Source organism: Lissotriton vulgaris, chromosome 2_1, assembly GCF_964263255.1.
Source record: "Lissotriton vulgaris chromosome 2_1, aLisVul1.2, whole genome shotgun sequence".
NCBI lineage: Eukaryota > Metazoa > Chordata > Amphibia > Caudata > Salamandridae > Lissotriton > Lissotriton vulgaris.
The window spans coordinates 833,250,445-833,267,184 of NC_141687.1; the positions used below are offsets into that span (position 1 = coordinate 833,250,445).

A 16,740-nucleotide genomic window follows, 5' to 3' on the forward strand; every position below is an offset into this window, starting at 1 on the left:
AAGTGTGCATGTGTGTTTTGGTCGGCCTGAGATGGCCGGCCAAACACATATGCACACTAAGGGAGTGCCCTTAGACCTCCTCCTCCTGTGCCCCGCTCCTCCCTGCACAAGCTGGTTCAGAGCTGGCAAAGGAAAAATAAAACGATGCTAGTACATCGTTTTATTTTTCATTTACTGGCTCTGAGCCACGCAGTGGGGTGACACTCCTCCGCCATTGCGGAGGTGGCACCCTTGCGGAGGAGCCACCCTTGCGGAGGTGCCACCCTTGTCTTAATCAGGCCTGCTATGTCACTCCATAATGTTGTGCCCACTGCTATGGCAGCAAGGCAGGCTATCATTATGGCAGTGTGGTAGAATCAAGCCTGCTATAGTGCGGCTTGACAACATATAAAACATTTGCCATTAAAACTTTCCAGAATCGCCATAACGCCTCTGAAAAGCAGCCGTTGACATGAAGGAGACTAGAACAGCGGGTCGGCTTAAAAGGAATTGGGCAGTATTATGGGTAAGGGGAGGGGAGAAAAGTAACCACTAAATAACTAAAAACATCTTTTTTAGTGTTGGTTTTTAAACTGCTGTCTGGGGTGAGGCATATCTCAAGCAGTGAGGTCTGTGATGAGGAAGACGGGACGGAAAGTAATACATAACAGCTTTTACCACTGTAATCTACGGGGGATACGGCCTCTTTGTTGCTCTCTATCACTTTTTGTGGACTTCAATGAACCCTATCAAGAGCAAACAAGCTCTTCTACTGCACATTTCGTATTTCAAATTAGGTTATTTAGATCCAGGTATTAATTAAAGGCACAAAATCACTTAGCCGCAAATAACGTCATAATAATCAATTTTCTGGAGAATTGACTAAAAAGCTACATGTTAAAAAGGTGGAGCAATGTGGAATATGTGTGCAAGCAAACCTGTTTCTGTTTTGGTTGCATAACTACCACATTGTTACTTTTTTGCACTGGCTAGTGGAACCATCACAACATGTGAGAAGTCTCTACTGTAGAAATGTGTTCAGTAAATCAATAGCACCCATTTATGAATTTGTGTGAACCCCTCCAACCACCCAGGGTGGGAGGGGTATCCAGACATGGACTGATACCCTCCTAGTTTGATATGCTTTCACTCTGCAATCCTATGGTTTCGTAAGGCTGTAGGAGCCTCTTGGCCAAAGGGAATGTGGCTCTTATCTTTTTGCTGCACTGAATCGGAGCAGTCAGGTTGTGGATTTGATGAATGGTGATGTTACAATGGGCCATTTATTCATCACCTGATCTGACACATCGAGCTACTGCAGTTGGTTACATTTCAGAAAGCTTACCTTGCAAACATGGTTCTCCATCACCACAGAAGAATACATCCCACATGAGTTCAATGGAATCTCCAGTTCACTTGCCCCATTCATAAAGTGATCCAAGGATGACTTCTGCGAGGAGCAGTGGACAGTGGGGGGAACAAGAATGGGCTGCTTGTCAGAAATGAATGGATATGCAGGAGGTCCAAAACCTGTGAATTGGTGAGTTCCATCTTGGGTCCCCACAGAGTCCACAATTTCCGTATTCGAGAACCCATTCAGGTAAAAGTGAACAGTTGACATTCCCGAATTTGATGTCTGAGCTGTGCTCAGTTGTGGTGGAAGATTCAGTCCCTGTGTGTGACCTGAGACATCTGTCCATGAGGGAAGCCCTTCAGTGTGCTCTGCTAAATAGCCCGCCCGGCACACAACATTTGGCAATGGATTGCTTTCTAGAAACGTTAAGTTGACAGAACTGTGGTTAGACAGCCCATTATTCAAAATATTTTGACTGTTCTTGTGTTGCAGCTCACCCCAAGGATTCGACTCATCTCTCAATGATTTAACTTGACATTGATTTGGCAGAGAGCGCTGGGAATACTGGAAAGATGCTCTGGTAGACTGAGACCGGTCCTGTGTCAAATGCTGATTGTACCTGTGGTTGTCTTGACAAAGCATCACTGAGGAAAGATTATGTTTTGAGGCTGAAAGGTCCATCCTACTAGATCTCATAGATTGGAAAACCTCAGGCTGACCATTGCTGGATGCCGGTTGTTGTTGCAAGAATGCCCCCCCTGTTTCTTCCACCTGCTGTTGCCACAATTGGCACTGTATGTGCTGTGCAGGCTGATCATAGGATGTGCGTGGCACAAGCAATTGTGGACTTGGAGAAGTGTGTCCCATTCTATCCCAGGAGATGCCATTTTTCTGATTCTGTACTCTGCTGTATTCTTTCATCTGCTGTGAGATCTGCAAAACCAACTGGGGTTGTACTCTACCTGGAGACTGTGATAAATACTGGATTGGATTCTTCTGTTCTAAGCGATTTGATGTCTGTATGTGATTCACTGGAGGATAGACCTCCTGATCCCCATTATTTTCCTGCCTGTGTATAAGTGAATCATGCACATACGATAAGATTTCATTGTTACTCAAGAGATCATTCAGAGAAGGGGCGCATTCGGGATCAGCCTCCACTCTCATCATCCTCTCATCTAATAAGAGCAACTCTAGATCTTCAGCATCAAGCCCTAAATTCTCCAGAGCTTTGAATAGATCATCATTGCTGCAGCTGTCATCATTGTCGATGCTTAATGATCCCAGGGTGCACAACAGTGGGTCCTCCTGCCCCAGCCCTGACTGCTCAAGGTTTAGGCCATTTTCAGTGGCCTGATCCACACTGCTGCTATCCACACTTGTACTTTGCCAGCCCTGATCTCTCAGGCGATTGGAGAGGTTATTACTGAAGGAATGTTTCAAGTTGGTAGCAGGGAGTGAGACGTACACAGATTTGTCTTGTCTCATCATTGCTCCCAATAGAGAGTTGGGATCCACACAATCTCTGTGAGTTCTTGATCCTTGACTTGAGTTGTTCTTTTTGACTTTGCTTTTTCTTTTGCTCTGGAAAGGGTCTGGAAAGCCAGGGATTGGATAAGATGTCTGGTAAAGAAGAGCTTCCCCTGTGGCGAAGGTAAAAGGAAGGTGCATTGAACGCTTCCTTAGGTGATCTCCTCCTTCTTCCTCCCTACGGGGTACAGAAAACAGACTTTAACATCTAACACTGAATAGGAAAAACCCAACCACTTAGGCAAGACATTCACTGTAGCAGATGGAAATGTTGAAAAAGCTATTGCACTGTAATGTCATCTTCATTTGATTTAGATGCTCAGAATATATCCTGCTTTTGAGCAATGGTTTTTACAACACAATACACTGTCAATAAAGCATTTAAAATCACATAATCACAATATAACGCATGTTTTTTTAAAGACACAAAATGCATCCATAGGACCAATCACTAGAGGTTCATGCATTTCCAGCAGTTGAACAAACGTTCGAACCTTAGAAATGCTTAATAACTATCACAAACTCTCCTGGTTCAGACCATAAAAAGTACAATGGCTCATAGATGAATCTATCCCTATCTTGGGCTTGCCTACCTTTTTACAGAGATCTCTCATATAGGGCGGTGGAAATACCTCGCCTGTTAATTAAAGGCATGCTGTAAATGGGTGCCTCCTCTCATCAGGGTAGGTAAATGTTATTTTCTCTGGAAAATGGAAAATCCAGTTAAAAGTTACTATGGATAAAGCCTAGATATCTTGACATCATGGGCATATCTTTATTTCATGGGTATTCGTGACGCTGTTAAAATATCAAACACTGTATGTATCATGAAACTTAATAGTTTCTCCCTTCAAAACTTCTGCCTATGTTTCAATGGAGCTACACATGCTCTAATGAATCTAATGGCTTTTTTTCAGGGCTAGGACTCCCTGCTATCTCTTCCTAATATTGAAGGAGTATACCAAAATCAGGAGACATAAGACTGTCATTCCGGCCTCGTTAATTAGGACCTTTAGGAAAACAAATACAACATAGTAGATTCTTCATTATAAATGGAATTCAAACACAAAAATCACCCATCTGTGATCACTGCAAAACGCACTCTTTAGAGCTATATCAATCAATTGCCCCATTCCAGGTGTGTAGTGAACACTCTTACATAGTAATATGTTGGAACACCACTTGACTCTTTATTATTATTATTATTATTATTATTATTATTTATTTTTATAGAGCGCATAGTCACCCTGAGGTATCCCAGCGCTAGAGACCCTAACTCTACCGTACAACTCTGCGCATACATATGTTCCATCGTCACACACGCATGACAATATAGACTAGAGGTGCCACGTTAATAATTGTGGTAGCCTGACACACCATGATTTGGTTCTTAGATCAGCCTAATCGGCCAAGAGGGGGTGGGCATTTCCCTGTAGTCACACTCTTTGTAGACAGTGAAAGATAAAACATAACCTTTCACACAGACATTTTATTTTTTTCATTCCCTCCTTCACTACCTAGTTGTTTCAAGTCATGGCCATATCATGATCTTTCTTATGTCACTTCAATGTTACTTGACACATAGTATTGTGAACTGACACATACTGAATATAATTTGCAAAAGCCACCAAGCGTGCCTCACATATATTTATTGGCCACTTCATTTTATATATATCAACATCCTTAGTGACTACTACACTAAAGGCACTATACCTCCTTGTCACACATGGTATTTTATACCTATTTATATCCTTTCTCACACTCTGGTGTTTCTTGCATGGAATATATTGCAGTGATCAACACGCTCCTCTGTTTATTCTGTATGGCTACCTATTAAAGCACTTCCATCACTGATAAGACTTGTTTTCTCATATCCATGCACCCATATTATTTCTCGAGCATGTTTTCCTTTCTATGTATGACTAGATCTACCATCATATCAAGAACATAACATGCGCTCGTTCCACACCAGCCAGTACTTACTGTCTCACAGGTACAATGCTTCTCGTTCACCTAAGAAGCCCATCCTCTGCTGCACTGGGCAGCTAGTATATAGTTCCTTCTCCACTTCTAGTCCCCCTCCTTGAGTTAGGGTGCATCATTCAGAGTGTGGCGCTCATCTCAGGTGCACAGCATCTATTGGGATGTAGTCAGTTACCACCACTCATTATCGAGAGACCAGTAGTTTTTTGTCAGTGCTTCTCTCCGTGGGTTCACCCTGATCTTGGCTCAATAGATGTACCCATTACCCTAAAAACTTCCTTAACTCAAATACTGATAAGTCTTGTGTCCTTTATGTAACATATATATTCATGGAGTTATGTTCCACAGTTGCCATCTATTTCTGACTCTCTCCATCATGAACTATATAGTCCAATGACCTGGTGCGAATTTCATTTCTATCTCAATCCTATTTCCATGCTCTCGCATTCAATAAAATTCAACTGTTACTCATACATATGCGTTTTCAAAGAGAATACTCTCCCACACCACCTAATTCTAAAAGTGGGAGAATAATCCTATATTCATGGGCTGCTTACTGTTCTTCTGGAATAACCATAAGGACAGCCATGCACAGAACCCCATTCTTTGCAAGTAGGGTCTATGAAAGAGTGTAAATATCCGCTGTTGAGAGGGCCTACTCTCCTTCAGGCCCTGTGGTCTCATTTGATTAGTAGTAATTTACAGCTGTCCCATAACATATCATCATTGAGGCCATGTCTGCCTCTCCCTAATTGATATATCTATCTTTGTTCTCGTAGAAGAATAGGTGTTCCCTCTTTGTGGCAGGATTCCCACTTATTTTTTCCAGCACTATCCATTTTAAATCATCCGTAGTATGTCTTGCTTCAAGGTAGTGCGTGGTCAGCTTTATATTGTTCTTTCAGCACCTAATGGTATATAGACTCCAGTACTGACCCATTGCCTGACAGTGTAGGTCTATCATGAGGTGGTGTTTTGCCTTTGTGTACTTTAGAAGGATATACAAATATAAGATCCAAGGATTTTTCTGACAGAGGGAATCAGTCTCATGTCTTGCTATCCATCCATTCTCCTTGGCTTCACGCGCCATATATACTGTATCCTCCATAATGTCTTTGGTGGGGTCCCTCTGCAGCCTTTTATAGTTTCTGGTATCCTTAAGAAGCCTTAGACATTCACTCCTGTACATGTCCTTAGGTAGAATTACAATGGCACCTCCCCTGACAGCTTGTTTTATTACAATATTATCAAGGGTTGCCAGTTTTGCCACAGCCTGTTGTTCCTTCTTACTCAAATTATGGCAAATCCTATAATCTTGAATATTCAGGTTATCGATATTTAATGTAACAGCCTGCTCAAATAATTTGATCCTAACTGGAGAAGGCCGAAACGCGTAGGCATCAATAGCCTTTTGGAGTGTAAAAGCTATAAAAAAGGAACAGATTTTTATCGTTTGGCAATGCACAGTGGAATGGACTTTGTTTTCCACTGAATAATGAGCTTGAACATTCTCCGACCCTATATAGGACTCCACAACTAGGTGACGCTGAGGGCAAAAAAGGATATGGTCCCTGTGTAGCGTTTTTGTAAAATTATGTAGGACAAATATGAGAAAAACAATTTGCATTGATTTTGTGTCTTATTGGAGATTCAGTGTGTAATGTTCAACTGTGATGAATTTATCTCAAGTATAAATACACCAAGTTGCATTAAGAAATGATCTAAGTGTATATATGTTGTAAAAATTGTGTATATATATATGTTGTGTACAGAATTGAATCCAGGAGAGGTGATTATATATTTTGAAATGAAGGATATTCTCAATGTATAAAATAGTGAAATAATGGAAAAATTATACGTCTAAAGCCCAAAGTCAATAAAAGGGACTATTGTGGTAACAAGAAAGAGCGTAATCTATGGTGTCAGAGGTATCGTTTTTTATAAAATTATTATTGGTTCTGGCCTCTGTTTCCCTAAACTGAATCATTCCCCTGTGTTTTATATCCAATATTCCTGGAAATACCAACCTGCTCCATTCTTCACAAACAGTCTTCAGATCACAGCAGGGCACCGAGACTGCACTTCTCCCGGTAGTAGAGGAAACTAGAATAATTCTTGACAGCAGAGGCTGCGCAGCAATTATTTTATTAGACCTGAGCGCAGCCTTCGACACAGTCAACCACTCACTCCTGATTAGCAGACACCGATATGTTGGAGTTACGGGAATAGCACTTAAATGGTTGCATTCCTTTTTAGAAAATAGAGTTTTCTCAGTTTTTGGGGAAGACAGCATCTCCAAACAAATGTCCCTTACATGTGGAGTTCCTCAGGGATCCGCACTAAGTTCCACCTTATTGAACGTCTACCTGAGCTCCCTGGCACACATAGTCACACCGTTTGGGGTGCAGATCGTCACCTATGCGGACGGCACTCAGTTAGTCGTCTCCCTGAATAAAAATGACAACCCTTACATCCTGCTTAGAAAAAGTGGCCAGCTGGATGGACACCTCCTATCTGAAGCTCAATGGGACATAAACGGAAATCCTGCTTCTTGGTAAAGTGGCCCTCCTCAATATAGATACCTGGTTGCCTAACTGACTGGGTCCTCCTCCTACATCGAAAAAGCATATAAAAAGCCTAGGAGTCGTACTCTATTTCAACACAGATCTTAAGGAACAAGCTCGGAAAGTGGCAGGCACTTGTTACAGCCTTCTACGGATGATCAGGAAAATCCTCCCTCTACTACCTTTCCTGGCCAGAAGGTTGCTAGTCCAAGCATTAATCCTGTCACGACTGGATTATGCGAATGCTATTTACCTCGGAGCCCCACTTTCCACTACTAAAATACAACAGACGGTCCAAAATAATGCAGCTCGGCTGCTCTTAACCACTTGGATGCTAATGACAAGGGTAACTTGTCATGCACTACCCATTCATTTCAATGGAAATATCATTATAAGGGTCTGATTCCCTTAGCGTCCAAGTGGTTAAATGGCTCAAAACGTCTCTCAGCCAAACCTGCTCTGACCTCATTGCATTGGCTTCCAATCCAGGAGAGGATTCAGTTTAAAGCTATGTGCATCGTACATAAAGCACTAGCTGGGAAAGGATCCCAGATGATTCAGGCTATGATTCACCCTTACCAACCCAAAAGAGCCTTAAGATCAAAGGGTAAATACCTACTGACAGTCCCAAAAATCAAACGAATGAGAAGTGGAGGTCGCCTGTTTTCATATAGTGTGGCCAAGATTTAGAATCGTATTCCCCTTCACATCCGCTCTCAATCTAATCATATGTACTTCCGTAAACAGTTAAAAACCCTGCTTTTCCCCTGATATGTCTTGAGTCTGGTATTTGCGCATTCCTTTGCGCTGGGATGCCCTCGGGTAACCAGGCGCTCTACAAGTGCTTTCTCATTCTCATTCATAGTCTCATCGCCATATGATAAGCCTCCCACCATTTTGATCGCCCTCAGTGGGTTCCTGTGGTACCCTAACTGTTTCTTTCTCACAGCTTCTAGCCGCACACAAAATCTTTCACCCCCGGATAGAATGAGAGTTCCTATTACTTAGCCATTACACAAAATGTGCAATGTCTCATATGTGAATTCTTCCCTATCTTGGGATTGCCTACCTTCTGACATAGGTCTCTCAAAGAGAGTAGAGGACACACCTCATCAATTAATCAACAGCATGTTTCATCATCGGTGCCTCCTCTCACCAGAGGTAAGTACCTCCCAGAAGGGCTCAACCATAATGAATCCAGGAGCTTGAAATACGTTTGTTTTTTCTGGAAAATCCAGGTTTAGGGTTAAAAATTACTACGGATAAACCCTAGATATCTCTTTATTTCATGGATATTCTTGACATTGTTAGAATATCAAATGCTGGATGTATCTTGAAACGTAATGGCTTCTTCCTTCAGAACTCGTGCCTACGTTTCAGCAGAGATGCACGTGCCCTAATGGGTCAGACGGCTTTTTTTCAAAGTTAGGACTTACTGCTTACCTCTCCTTAATATTAAAGAAATATACCAAAATCAGGAGGCATAAAGCTCTCCTACCTGTCAGTTAGTTAAGACCTGTAGGAAAACAGATACAAAATAGTAGGGATTCATCATTATATATATGGAATTCAAACACAAAAATCATCTATCTCTGTGATCACTGCAAAGGGCACTCTCTAGAGCTATATAATGTACCCATCACCACATTTCAGTCCTATGGGTGCATTTTATGTGGCATAAAGATGTTAAAGAAAGACCTAAACATGTGTTATGTTATGATTATGTGATTTTAAAAGCTTTATTGACCTTATATTGTTGACAGTGTTTGGGGATAAATATTGTAATGCTTTATTGTCAATGACAAATGTATTTAGCTATGGTTACTGATTTTAAGTGGCATAATGGTGATTTTTAACATGTGGTTATTGGGTTTTCAATGTGATGATCACTTGACTAAGCCAATAGGATTTCCTTATATTTTAATGGGGTGAACCCTTGACAAAGCTAATGTACTTGCCTTATATTTTGTTGTGTAACAATAGCAGCTAGAAGATATGTGTACTTTAGTACAAAAGCAGATCCTGCACAAAAACTGACAGTTCTTGCTACACAACTGTTTTTCGTGCAGGGTTGTGTTGTGTGAAGGACTGACGCTACACAAGTTTTTGCCAGACCACTCCTATCCGCTTCTCCGGTGCAGCAGCAGATCAAGACTTCAGCAGAGTTAAAGTAAGCTGGGTCTTGTGCGGGCAGAGGGCGGAGGCAGCACCAAGGGAAGCCAAACTTTGGAGGGTGTCAGGCGTGGCCGGAGCTCATTTTCCAGACCAATTGATGACTTTAAAGTGCCTAATGACATACGAATAAACAACCTTCACAATGGAACTGAGTAACTATTAAACTGCCAAATAAACGGAAGGGAAAGCTAAACGTGGGGAGTAGCGAACCACAATTAGTGAAAAGTTCGGTAGAGGCAAGAGAGAACCAGGCTGTAGTGGAAGTTCAGGGTGGCATGGAGAAGAGAACAAACCAGGCATTAGCGTGTTACTAGAGCTGTCCAAATCTTACTCTAGACAGAGGGGAATTTAAGTAGGGTTAAAGGAAGGGAATTTCTAACCTACTTATTCTTTTCTAGTGGTGCAGCTGTGAAAAGTACTGTCAGAGTTAATGATCTTTAAGCCTGTGTGTCCCTGCACGTCTGGGGTAATGTATTGACCAACTATCTTGAAGGAAGTCTTAAATTGAATAACCCTTTTGCATTAAATATTGTTCTACTCTCATTAGGCAGGGGGAAAGTCAAGTTACTTTGTATTGTGACAGGGAAATGTTCGAGATGGTGTTGTAAGAATATGAAATGTGATCATACTGTACCAAATTGTAAGGGGTTGTACTTATGTGAAGCAATTATTCAGAACCACAAAGAAAACAGATGCAATTTTTATAAAGTACGAACCGTATTTTTCTAAGAACTGGTGTGGAGTCTTTATTTTAGTGTTGAGTCATTGAGTTACTTGGAGTGGTTGTTAAGCATTACACGCCAGCCTTGGGGGTTTAGCGACTCCCCGCTCTGTGCCAGGCTACCCTATGTAGTCTAGGTTTCCTAGGTCTAACACTCTTAAATTAAGATAATAACTATTTCCTTTATGGAACACGCTGTCTATATTATGCTGCTTCTAACTAAACCTTTTCTTGATATTTCTGTAAATGTACTAATCTGAATAAAACAACAGAAATACTAATCTCTTAAAGAGAAATAAAACTTTGAAAACTATTCCAAACCTCACATCATTCCGAGGACCACGGAAAGGGAAAGAGCCCCTGTAAGTGCGCCCTCGTGGGCGCCTCCAAGGAGAGGTCGAGTGCCACTGACTTGCTCAGATTGACTTTAAAGCCTGCCACCTCAGCGAAGGCGCCTAGAATGGCCACACAGGCGGTAGCGACTCTCTGGGAGAGGATAGCGACAGCAGAACATTGTTCGCATATAAACTTATGGTATGTTCGAATGCCCCATTTTGATCCCATGGACCTCGGGAGCGAGTCTCACGGCCTGTGCTAGGGGCTCCATATAGAGGGCAAAAAGCAAGGGCGACAACGGGCATCCCTGTCTCGTGCCCCGCTCTATAGGGAAGCGGGGGTGAGGAGCACCCATTTACACGGACCGTCGCTGATGGCCTCGAGTAGCAATTCAGGATCCAGGTGCGGAATCGGTCTCCCAGTCCGGCCCTCACCAAGACCTGCTCCAAATACGGCCAGTGGACTTGATTGAACGCCTTTTCCGCGTCGATTGCTAGCATCATATATTCCCCTTCCGTGTGCGTGGCTTTCTCGATTAGGTGTAGTGCCCTCTTGGTGTTATCTACGGTTTGCCGCTCCGAGATGAATCCGGCTTGGTCCGGAACAATTAGTCTTGGCATAAGCGGGGCAAGTCTCAACGCAAGGATGCTTGTATATAATTTCAGATCAATGTTAAGCAGCGAGATGGGTCGGTATGCTTCGCACCTCGAGTGGTCCTTCCCTGGTTTGGGGATCACGGAGATGGTGGCGTCTGGTACATCCTCCGAGATCGTGCCTGGCTCCGAAAGGGAGTTAAAGAGAGTGGTAAGCAGCAGCACTACCTGTGCGCAAAATGTTTTATAAAAAATGGCCGTGAAGCCGTCTGGCCCCGAAGCCTTGCCTAGCTTGAGCCTGGAGATGGCTGAGATAACTTCCTCGGATCCGATGTTGCATTCCAGGGCCGCAGCCTGATCCGGTGTGAGTACCAGGAGTTGGGAAGAATCCAGGAAGGATTCGCCCGCTGCATGGTCCAGTGTTGACCCCACATATAGGGAAGTATAGAAGTCGCCGAAAGCTGCTGCGATCTCACCATCCTCTGTCGCCAGGCTCCCTCCTGGTGTTATGATTTCTTTCACCGTGTGACGCTGCCGCTTCTCTCTGAGCGCTCGTCCCAATAAACGTCCACACCTGTCCCCCCCAGCGACGCACCCTCAGAGCAGCGAATTCCACCCTATCTTGATCAAGCGCGCTCAACTGTTTCCTAACCACTGTTAGTTGCCTCCAGATCCTGGGGGCGCACGTCCTTTGGTGCATGCCTTCCAGCTCCTTAACCTTTTGTGTCAGTTCGTCCCTTTTCTCCGCCCGCGCTCTGTTCTCAGCCGCAGACAGAGCTATAAACTCCCCTCTAAGCACTGCCTTCAACGCCGCCCAGTGTGTCACCGGGGAGGTGTCGTTATGGAGCAAATAATCTTTTATTGCGCTTATTATTTTTCCAGTACATCTTTGTGGTATAATAGCGTGTCCCGGAGTCGCCAGCAACGAGAGGGTCGCTGCACCGGGGGGAAAGGGAAAGTCGCGGAAATAGGGGCATGATCAGAAAGAGACGCAACCCCTATACCCACATTGGATGTCAGAGCCTGGAGAGAGGTAGAAGCTAAAAAGTAATCTATTCTGGCGTATGTGGGGTGCGGCTCGAGAAATATGAGTATGCTCTAGTGCCTGGGTGGAAGCTGCGCCAGAGATCTACCATACCTAGTTCCCCAAGCCTTGTCAGCCCCCCCTCGGATAAGGTACCTAGTTCCCCAAGCCTCGTCAGCCCCCCCTCGGATAAGGTCCCAGCCTGTGTAGTGCGCTGCGCCGATTCATCTAAATTATTGTCTAATACAAGGTTGAGGTCTCCTCCTACTAGGATGTGTCTATCTTCGGAAGGCACCACTACGCTGAGCGCCTCGTGAAAGAATCTTTCCTGACCCTCATTAGGGGCATACACTGAGCAGATCGTGAATTCAGACCCTCCCAGAGAGAAGTGGTAAGATAACAACCTCCCCTTTATCTCGGCTCCCTTACGTAACACCTGCCCTCGAAACTTCTGCGCAACTAAGATCGCAACCCCAGCTGTTTTGTTCGGGCGGAATAAAAGAACTGCTGTGGAAAGGTACGCGCCCTCATCCTTGAGCAGTCCTTCTGTAATAGATGCGTTTCTTGTAAGAGACAAATGTCAGCCTGCGTGTGTTCAAGGCAAGATAGCACCGCTCTCCGTTTGACCGGGTTGTTGAGTCCTCTCACATTCAGTGAGAGGATGCGCAATTCAGTAGGGGCCATATTTCACCCTCACCCCCTCCCGCTCCACATTCCCGAGGCCAACCCCTGAATCTGTATCCCCCCCAGAATGGCTCACTCACCTGTTAGAATCGTAGCCTGACGCGACCTGCCTCAAAATACTGGAAACTCGTGTCGGCCTTCCGTAGTGGACCCCCCAGGACCTGGAACCCCTCCCCTTCCCTCCTACAAAATTATGCACCCCAATCTCTACCCTCTTTCTGTCCCCAACACCTCTCCCACCCCCCACCCCTACCCCCTCGCCAAAACCCCTCAACTATCAATTGAAAAACAAAAAGACAGAAAAATACACAATTGTCCATCACCTCTTGCAGATGACTGGTCACACTGTATCACGGGGAAAATGAAGTCCAGTCTCTCACTCGTCCCTCCCCTCCGTCGACCTCTAAAAGAGCACATGAGACCCCGGGCAATGCAAGTCTTCAATGGATAATCAGCCCGGCTGCTTTAAGGTTAAGTCCGTGGATACTGCTTCCACCGCCGCCCTGCGCCCACTTTCGATCTCCGTCTTCGGGGGCCTCTTGACGCGACGCTGATTCCGTTGTGGGCGCCATTTAGATGAAGATTCTCCCGCTCCCCCTTGGCGAGATGGCTGCTCACCCTCCTCTTTCGGCAGATCTATACCCAGCACCTGGCAGGCTTCCTTTAGGGAGCGGAGTTGATAGAGCTTGTTGTTTAGTTTGAACACGATCCTGAACGGATGCCCCCAACTGTACGGTATGGCCTGCTGTTGGAGATAGCTCGTGACTGGTTTGAAGCAGCGGCGTTTCTGCAGTGTAAGTGCAGAGAGATCCTGGAAAAGTGTTGGAGAGTGGCCGCGAAAGGAGATGGGATGCATCTGCCTCGCCTTCTGAAGGATATCCTCCTTAGTGCGGAAGTCCTGGACACACACCAGAATGTCTGCGGAGAAGGCCGACCCAGATCGCTCGGGTCCAGCCCTGTTTGCCCTGTCAATCGGGAGTGCTGTGTCTTCCGGCCGGCCCAGGACATGGTTGAAGAGCTTCCTGGTGAATTTGAAAAGGTCCTTATCTGCATCTGAGCGAGCCACTCCCCGAATACGCATGTTATGCCGCCTTGAGCGATTTTCTAGATCTTCTAAGTGTGTCTGCAGATCTACTTGTTGGTCACGTAAGCGTATAATTTCCTATTGGAGCGCCTCAGTTTCGATGTCGCGGTTGTCCTGTTTCGTCTCGAGTTCTGCCACCCGCTCTCCAACGCCATCCAGATCCGATGGCACTGTTCAGATCTCATCCGTAAATTCTTTTTTATGTTTAAAGTATTTTATTGAAAGGGTACACAGAGCAAAAAGAAAGACAATCAAGCAAAAAAAATGTGCTGCAACCCCGGGAGCCCATCTTCAAGATAATGCTACGTGTCCCGCAAATGCAGTAGAGGCTGCGTGGGCTCCGTGTCCATCAACATTACATTAAGTAACACCCTGAGGTAGAAATAAAGTGTCCGTGCCCTTCCCTTTTTAAAGAAACAGTTCTCCCCCAACTCCCCCCACCCCCCTCTTGCCCCACCCCCCCCCTCCCAGTACCCCCGTCCAGTGTCCTGTCTAGCTAACCTTCTGAGCTCAGCCCACCCCACTATCCCCTATCTCTATCTAGCCCATGGTTATTGAGCAGTAAAATCCAGCGGTGGTGTCAGTTTCAAAAGCCTCAAGTACCTCGGACAGGTCAGTTCCCTAAATTCGGTGGCCAGTAATGAATGGAAGGGCTGCCACAACTCCCCAAATTGTTCTACTTCCCCGGCCATCATCAGTGATAATTTTTCCATCCCCAGGACATGCCACAATCTGTGTAGCCAGCCCGTGATGGATGGAACCGTGGTGGTCCGCCAATGTTCTGCACGGCGGAGCCCAATGCTATTGCAATTTGTCTGCCCCTACGAGATTTCAGTGGATACATCAGCCCGTTAGGCAAGCCCAACAGGACGTATGCTGGGAAGCGGGGCAACTCTATCTCAAAGCGGGTGTCAATCTCATCTAGCACCTCCTTCCAATAAGGGCTCAACAACGGGCACTCCCATAGAATATGTGTCAGTGTACCAAGATGCCCACATTCTCGCCAACAGGTATTATCGATATGCCTATCCATCTCATGCAACCGCTCCGGGGTGTAATACCAGTAAGTAGACACCTTAGTGAAAGTTTCAGTTAGCCCTACATGGTATGCAGAATGTCATGCGCGGTATGAAATCTGGTCCCACTCTTTATGGCTCAACATTCTTCCGAGCTCTCTGTTCCAGTGTTCCCTACCTGGATTATGAAAGTGTGTGGGGGGAGGCTGTAACATTTTATAAAGATCTGTGATGAGCTTAGCGTCCGAAGACTGCGTCACTAACCACCTCTCGTACGGCAATAATTTCCTATCTGCCAGCTCACGCACCTGTGGTTGCAAAGCCCAGTGTCGTACCTGCCAGTAGCGCATCTTATCTGTCTCAGCTAAACCATACTCTTCCTTAAGCGTCTGGAAAGGGAGAACTCCGTCCGGCCCATACACATGGAAAAGTGACCTACAACCAGCAGCCCGCCAGTGTTCGAAAGCTCCCTGGGTAATCCCTGGTGTGAAATCCGGGTTGTCTGCAATAGGTGTGAACGGAGAGGGGAACGTGGTAAGCTCGTGTGCAGTGCTAGTAGTGTCCCACACCCTCAGCGGAACCCGCGTTACAAAAGACGCGTAGAGATTCGGAGGGCGGTGAGCCCTACGCAGAAAGGGCACCTCTTGCAAAGGACGGCCCGCCACCCCCTGATCCTGGAATAACTAATGCTTGTCTGACTCCCATCGGCTCCATTCAACCAGGTATCGAAGCTGCGCTGCTTGAAAATACTTGCGTAAGTCTGGGACCCCCAGTCCCCCAGATTCCAGTGCCAACGTGGAGAGAACTCTCCTCATCCTAGGCTTACCGCCTTGCCAAATAAAACGGGATAGGGTCGATTGTGTCTGCTGAAACCAGCCCTTAGGCGGTTGCAACGGCAGGGCCCGAAATAGATATAGTATCTGAGGGAGGACCGTCATTTTAACCGCTGCCACTCTCCCAGCCACAATATCAAACCTTTGCTCCACCTCCCCAGTTCCTCTTTAATCTTTCCAGTCAAAGCCGTATAATTGGCTGTCACCATGGCCTGCAACGTAGGTGCCAACAGGATACCCAGGTACTGGACCTGTCGGGCCGACCAATGCATGGGGAAGAGGCCCTGCAACTCCTGCCGTGTTGCAGGAGTCTGGGAGATGTCCAGTGCTGTCGATTTACCCATATTCATTTTGAATCCGGCTACCCGTGAGAAAGCCTCCAACTCGCCGATACACGCAGGTGGTGCACGTCTCGGCTCCTCCAAGGTCAGAATCACATCGTCCGCATAGAGGCCGACCATATGAACATATCCCCCCATCCTCACTCCAGTTGCATCCGGATTCTGCCGGAGTCTCTGAGCGAGCGGCTCCGTATAGATAGCGAAAAGGAGTGGGGACAGGGGGCAGCCCTGTCTGGTGCCGCGTTCAATGCCAAACCTCTGAGAGCCACAGCCATTTACCCGCACCACCACCGACGGGAACCGGTAACAGTTAAAAACCAGGGTGCAAAATTTCTCACCTATGCCCATCCTTGTCATGACCCGTTCCAAGTAGGGCCAGTGCACTCGGTCAAACGCCTTTTCAGCATCCACCGAAAGGAGCATTCTCTCTCCAGGAATCCGGGAGGCATTCTGCAGAACATGTACTACGCTCTTGGTGTTGTCCACTGTGTGTCTCCCGGGACAAAGCCAGCCTGGTCCGCCT

General features: G+C 45.8%; 1 protein-coding gene across 1 annotated transcript in view; it reads right to left on the minus strand.

Moving 5' to 3' along the window:
* Window positions 1-16,740, minus strand: part of LOC147731244 (aryl hydrocarbon receptor-like) — a 932,672-nt gene that overhangs the window by 25,494 nt on the left and 890,438 nt on the right. Inside the window, exon 9 of the mRNA XM_086954170.1 lies at window positions 1,325-3,041. Coding sequence (XP_086810296.1) covers window positions 1,325-3,041 — 1,717 coding nt within the window. The remainder of the gene's footprint in view (window positions 1-1,324; window positions 3,042-16,740) is intronic.